The sequence below is a fragment of the Sebastes umbrosus genome, chromosome 2 (assembly GCF_015220745.1).
Source record: "Sebastes umbrosus isolate fSebUmb1 chromosome 2, fSebUmb1.pri, whole genome shotgun sequence".
NCBI lineage: Eukaryota > Metazoa > Chordata > Actinopteri > Perciformes > Sebastidae > Sebastes > Sebastes umbrosus.
In genome coordinates, this window is record NC_051270.1 from 22,106,478 (window position 1) to 22,112,477 (window position 6,000).

Here is a 6,000-nt window from a genome sequence, read left to right on the forward strand (position 1 = left end):
GTGGGAACACGTCACATCTGATCACAGTCATCGTCACATCCACATCCAGAGCAAATAGTGGGATAGAAAAGACAGCAGAGAGCCTAATGGAGAGACTAATAGTTGCAGTCCATCGGGATGTAACGGAAAGGAATGTCATTCTCTATTGTGCCAAATAGTATAAGGCCATAGGCGGAATGCATTAATAATAAAACTCACTGAGGTCTGTTTATTATTTCTATCAAAATATATTAGGGACATACTTTTTTATATGTGAACAATAGGTAAACATCAGAAAAAAGGGTTTGCTACCGCTGCCCATTATCCCCAGTATTACATACGACTGTCTTAAGCAGGCCTTAATCCTCGTCTGACACGACAGACTTTTAATGGGCTTAAGGCCAAAGACACAGAGAAGTTATCACGTTAGAGGCTTATACACCCAAGTACTCCACACAAAGACGCATAAAGTAGCTGTGAAAATAAGTACAATCCGCTAATCTCTAGGAATTAAAATCGCTAGAATTAACCACGAGGAGCTGTAGAATTTGATGACTGACTTGATGTTAAACAGTCACTTGAAACAGTAAACATGCATCTGTTACTCTTTGTGGACGGGGGGAGGGGGGGCGGGTGTATATGTGAATATATGTGTGTCTGTATGTGTATATACTGCATATATGAGTGTGTCGACAAGTCATATTGCTCTACCTGTAAAGTCAACTAAATGTAACACATAGTTTAACTTTGTAGTCTGTATTATACAGGGACAGGAATTTAAAATTAGCAGTAGCTATAAATGCTGTGACACATTGCATTGCATAATTGTTGTGCACTTACCTACAGTATGTATATTGTATTTGGCCCTATCGAATATGCATTTAAATGACATAAATGAAAATGAATACATAATTATGTATATTTTCAATAAATCCAGTTATCGGATTTAGACATGCAAGGGTCTGTGGGATAAAATGGAATTGGTCCTAAAAAAAACAAAACACATACCTGATTATAACTCAGCCACAGGCTAAACTCTTTATTCCACAGGAATGAAACGACAGTGATTGAGTGATTAATGAAAAATTTCTACATGGAAACTGATTTCAAAAGCCTGCCGTGACATATTTCAAGCACAACTGATTTGTGTCGATGTCACCGGCTCTGTTCTATGAGAGCACCCGAATGACTGTTTAATCCTTCTAATGCTCACCCCTCCCTCCCTTCTTCTTCTCTCTCTATGCTCTTGGGCCTCTCTGCCTCTGCCTGTCCTTATCTTCTTTTTCTTTCATTTTATAAAAAAACAAAGGGGCAAATGTTGATATAGGAAATGGGGGGGGCTTTATGATGGTTGTGACGTGAAAATGGTGGCATAACAGTGAAGGAGAGGAGTGCAATTTATCTTACCTGTATGATGGACATGCGGTTAGTAGGTGTGTCTGTAGTGCTGGTGACTGGGCCTGTGAAGCTGGTGTGGCATCCCACGTGGCCTTGGGGCACGCTGAGGTTATTGGCAGTGGGCTTGAGGTACATGACCTCTGACCTTGGTGAGCTGAGTGGCAGGCGTGTCTGGTAGTCAAAGTACATGGGAGAGGTGGCCAAGGAAGGGCTGCTTACCACATTCATCACATTCATGGCATCCCGCTCCTCCACTTCGCTCTGCACCAGCATGATGTCGTTCTTGTTAATCTTCTTCTTCTTGCCTTTCCCCAGCTGAGGATGCGAGTACTCTGCAATGCGACAATTATAGGTGCGGATCTCCTTGTTTTCTCGTTTGCACTTGATTGCTATGGTCACCATGGCAGCCAGAAGCATGATGGATATGATGCTTAGAGTTACAATGAGAGGCAGGGACATGTCCCAGTTCTGATTGTCCTTTGTGCGCGGCAGTCCATCAGGAGGACGTCCATTGGAGGCCTTGATCATGAGCCTGGCGGCAGCAGTGAGAGTTGGCTTGCCGTGGTCCGATACTCGGATGATCAGCTCAACAATGGGGTTCACGTCGTCCCAGAATGGGTGGGATGTTCGCACCTCCCCAGTCACCGGATCAATCTCAAAGAGGTGCTCCTCGTTGCCATCTGAGATCTCATATGTGAGCCTCCCACTCTCACCATAGTCATTATCCACCGCCCTCACTGTGGTGACAATGTAGCCAACGCCAACATTGCGCGGCACATGGATTTCAGCCGTGTCGTTTAGGAGCAGGGGCAGAACTATGACAGGGATGTTGTCGTTGACGTCTAGGACACTGATGCGCACCGTGGCGTTGCTTTCCAGGTGTGGAGATCCTGCATCTCTAGCAAGAACCTTAAAGTCAAAATACTTTATTTGCTCGTAGTTAAAAGATCTCACAGCGTAGATGGCTCCATTCGCAGCATTCACATTAACATAGGTGTTGACATCACCCCCACTCACATTGGAGTTGATTATGCTATAGTACACTGTGCCATTCTGGCCAAGGTCGGGATCATGTGCCAGAACTGAACCGAGGTACTCCCCAGGGATGTTGTTCTCAGGTATTTGAAGGAGGTAAACTGACTTGGTGAAGCGAGGAACATTGTCATTCTCATCCAGAATCTTTACGGTGAAGGATTTTGTGGAGTTTAGAGGAGGAAGGCCGTTGTCTTTGGCCACGATGGTGACATTGTACTCATCCTGTACCTCTCTGTCCAAGGGCCTGTCTGTCACCACAGTATAGAAGTTATCATAGTTCTCCTCAAGTTTAAAAGGGACACTACCCAGCACTCTGCACTGAAGCTGCCCATTCCTGCCTGAGTCCTTGTCTGTGACACGAACCAGAGCAATGACAGTGCCTGGAGGTGCTGCCTCGCTGATGGCACCCTGTCTCACAGACACAAAGCCTATAGACGGCCAGTTATCATTCCTGTCAAGCACTTTAACAGTGACTTTACAATGGCCTGGGATTGGATTGGGACCGAGATCCTTTGCCTGGATGTCAATCTCAATAACAGGGCTCTCTTCGTAGTCAATTTCGCCCTGAATCTTTATGACCCCTGTTCTGGAATCTATGGAAAAGAGCTCCCGGATTCTCTCGGGGGCATAGCCACTAAAAGAATAGACTACTTGTCCATTGTTGCCCTCATCAGGATCGGTGGCGTTTAAATCGATCAGCACTTTACCAGGGGCTGAATTTTCAGGTATTTCTACAACATATGAGGGCTGATCAAACACAGGGCTGTTGTCATTGGAATCAATAACTTTAACATTTATCTGCATGGTACCTGACCTAGGATATTCCCCCCCATCTGTGGCTGACAAAATGAGGGTGTGATGGCTTCGCTCTTCTCGGTCTAATGGTCGTTGAATAACTAATTCTGGGAATTTAGTCCCGTCCCCACGGGCTTTTACCTCCAAGGAAAAGAGATTGTAGTCATCGCGTGTTATTTGATAGGTTTTCAGGCCGTTCTCCCCTGCATCTGGGTCATGCGCGCTGGTCAGAGGAAAGCGTGTCCCTGGCACTGCATTTTCAGAAATGTCAATGTCAATCTGATCCGAGGGGAAAGCTGGCGAGTTGTCGTTAATGTCCTGAATATCTATTTTGATCATGCAGATCTCCTTGTCATTGGCAAACACCTCCATGGAGAGCTGGCACTTGGGGTTTCTCTTGCACAAGGTTTCCCTGTCGATGCGCTGCTTTGTGTACAGCAGTCCGCTTTGGGGGTCCACATCGATGAGATGCGGAGCCGAGTTCTCCAGCACCCTGAAGTTGGCTTTCTTACCCTGTCCCGGCCCAACCTGTTCGATTCCGAGTCTGGCATCTTTGGCAATGTTCCCAATCACTGTCCCCGGACCCTGTTCCTCCGGGACAGAGTAATTCAAGTTTTTCAATGTCAGGGCTTGAGCCCATAAGAGGAGGAAAAAGAAAATAGAAAGATACATCCCCACTCCGGTAAAAGCTGCTATAATCTGTGTTGTATTTACGCTTCTCTTGACCTGTTGATATTATGATCAAATTTGGTGTTTCTATTATTCGGGATCAAATAAAGAGTTCTGTTCATCCTGTGAGGCCTTGGCATTTGTCTTTGTGGATTGTCTTTGCTCTTGGTCTCTCTCTTTTCCTCTGCCTCTTCCAGCAATCTGTGGTGCTGAACACCTAATTTATATTCAGCTGAGCGCCCAGACTCATCTGAGCAATAATCGCGATCCAGTCTCCAAACAGAATAGTCATTGTAAGCGTTCACTCATACCACCTACGAAGGAAAACAGAAAAGAAAAATATAGATTTATTATAACGTATATGTGTCAAATATAGTCACCCAAATAAAAAACAAGACTAAGGTATAGCCATTCTGCCTGTAAGAAACCAGATCGACCGCTGAGCCAAAAATGAAACAGGGCTCATGTGTAATTCATCTCCACAATTATGGGGGAAGCTTGTCAATTAGTTAACCTTGGGAAGACACTCGGCGCAGCCTAGAAACACAGGACATAATGCTTCTTCTCCTTGTAGCTTATTTACTACATTATAGAACAGAATGCAGTTTCATAATGTATCTCTAATGGGCAATGCACAACCCTGACCCTATTGTGGCACATTTCACACATTAGGAGAATGCTGACTGAAACAGTAATAGGGCAACTTTAATAATAATAATATGGTAACACTGCAACGGAAGATGGCCTATTGTGGCGGCTATTTGAATAAGTGTGTATAAAAATGAGCCTCTTATACACGCATTAACAAATCCGCATAATCCGGATATTTACAATGAGCCTTATAAAAATGCATAAATGAGCTGCCAACGTCTCAGCACTGCCGTGTAATTCTCTCCACTGAATGCCCTCTGTTTCTCTCTCTCTGTGTCTCTCTCTCTCTGCAAGATTTCCTTAGAAGAAGCTGTTGCATTCGCGTGCATTGGGATATAACAACCCGTTTGGAAATGAGCAACAGACGTGGTGCTTCCAGAGGGAAATTACGCAGCAGAGGAGACCTAAAGAACATATAGAAGATGAAAAAAAAAACTTACCAAAAGAAACTGCTGTGCTCGTAATAGTCCAAAAAATAGAAGTGTATAAGAAAAAGCAGTGAGTTCCAGCAGGTTTCAAAAGGGAGAGTTTCATCCCTATACCAGTATCCTCTTTCCTCTTTCTCCGTGCAGGAGGAGGAGAAGCCACAAGCCTCCTCTGCTGCTGCACGCGCTGCACGGCTACAGTGCAGCGCAGTGGAAATGAAAAAAAAAAAAGTGCTCCAGAAAAGTATGACTGTAATGTCAATGAGCTGAAGTCCTCTCCGCTGTCTGATTAGGATTCAGCGGCTCGCCTTCATGCCTGCAGTGAGTCACCGTGTGTTCAGGAAAAAGGGAAAAACTGTTCGGAGATATAGTCTCTATGAGGAGACAACTAAAACATCCAGATGTGCTGTAACGTAGATCCAAAGTGGATAGATTTTTAAAAGGCGAGCAGTGTTTTTGTCCCGAAACAGCGTCCTGGCATTTTTGTCCTTGTCCTCCGTGTCCCCGTCTCCGTCAAAGTCCACACACACACAGAGAGACAGACAGCTGCCGTAGAAAGGTGGTCAGTAACAACCCTGCATCCTGCCACAAGTCTGTCTGGAGCTGTCAGGGAACAAAAGGGTGATTTTCTTCTATATATATATAAATACGCACAGTCGTTCTTTAGTATTTTACGCACGTAACGCAGCCCTAAAGCGCACAGAAGGCTTCCTCTCACTGACTGAAGTCCGGACACCGCATGGTGCATTAAACATTGTCGCTACTCCTCTGGCAGCCAATGAATTTGAAGAGGTGGGGAAGAGAAGGAGGGGATTCAAAAGCCGCTTTGGGTACAGACTACAAATGATTGGTGGCTCGCAGTTCACCGGTGGTGCATCTGTGTTTTTTCAAATATCACACTCACATTGTTGTTTACAATAAGAGGAGGAACCGTGCAGTTGGGAAAGCTCTGCCAAAGAGACTTGAAGGAGGGGTCAGGGCTGGATTTCAGTTAGGTCGTTTGTCAAAGAGCAGACTGAGATTTGAATTCAGTGGGAAAAAATAATTT

General features: G+C 44.9%; 1 protein-coding gene across 4 annotated transcripts in view; it reads right to left on the reverse strand.

Annotated features, from left to right (window-relative positions):
- Positions 1-5,676, reverse strand: part of pcdh17 (protocadherin 17) — a 62,248-nt gene extending 56,572 nt beyond the window's left edge. For 2 of the 4 annotated variants that reach the window (XM_037751338.1, XM_037751333.1), the window contains exons 1-2: positions 4,968-5,676; positions 1,597-4,190 (exon numbers count right to left, since the gene is read on the reverse strand). In XM_037751338.1, the coding sequence (XP_037607266.1) occupies positions 1,597-3,879 (2,283 nt within the window). In that variant the 5' untranslated portion in view covers positions 3,880-4,190; positions 4,968-5,676. Of the gene's footprint in view, positions 1-1,386; positions 4,191-4,967 lie in introns of all 4 variants that reach the window. The other 2 variants (XM_037751325.1, XM_037751316.1) reach the window with 2 other exon arrangements.
- Between the last annotated feature and the right edge of the window lie 324 nt (positions 5,677-6,000).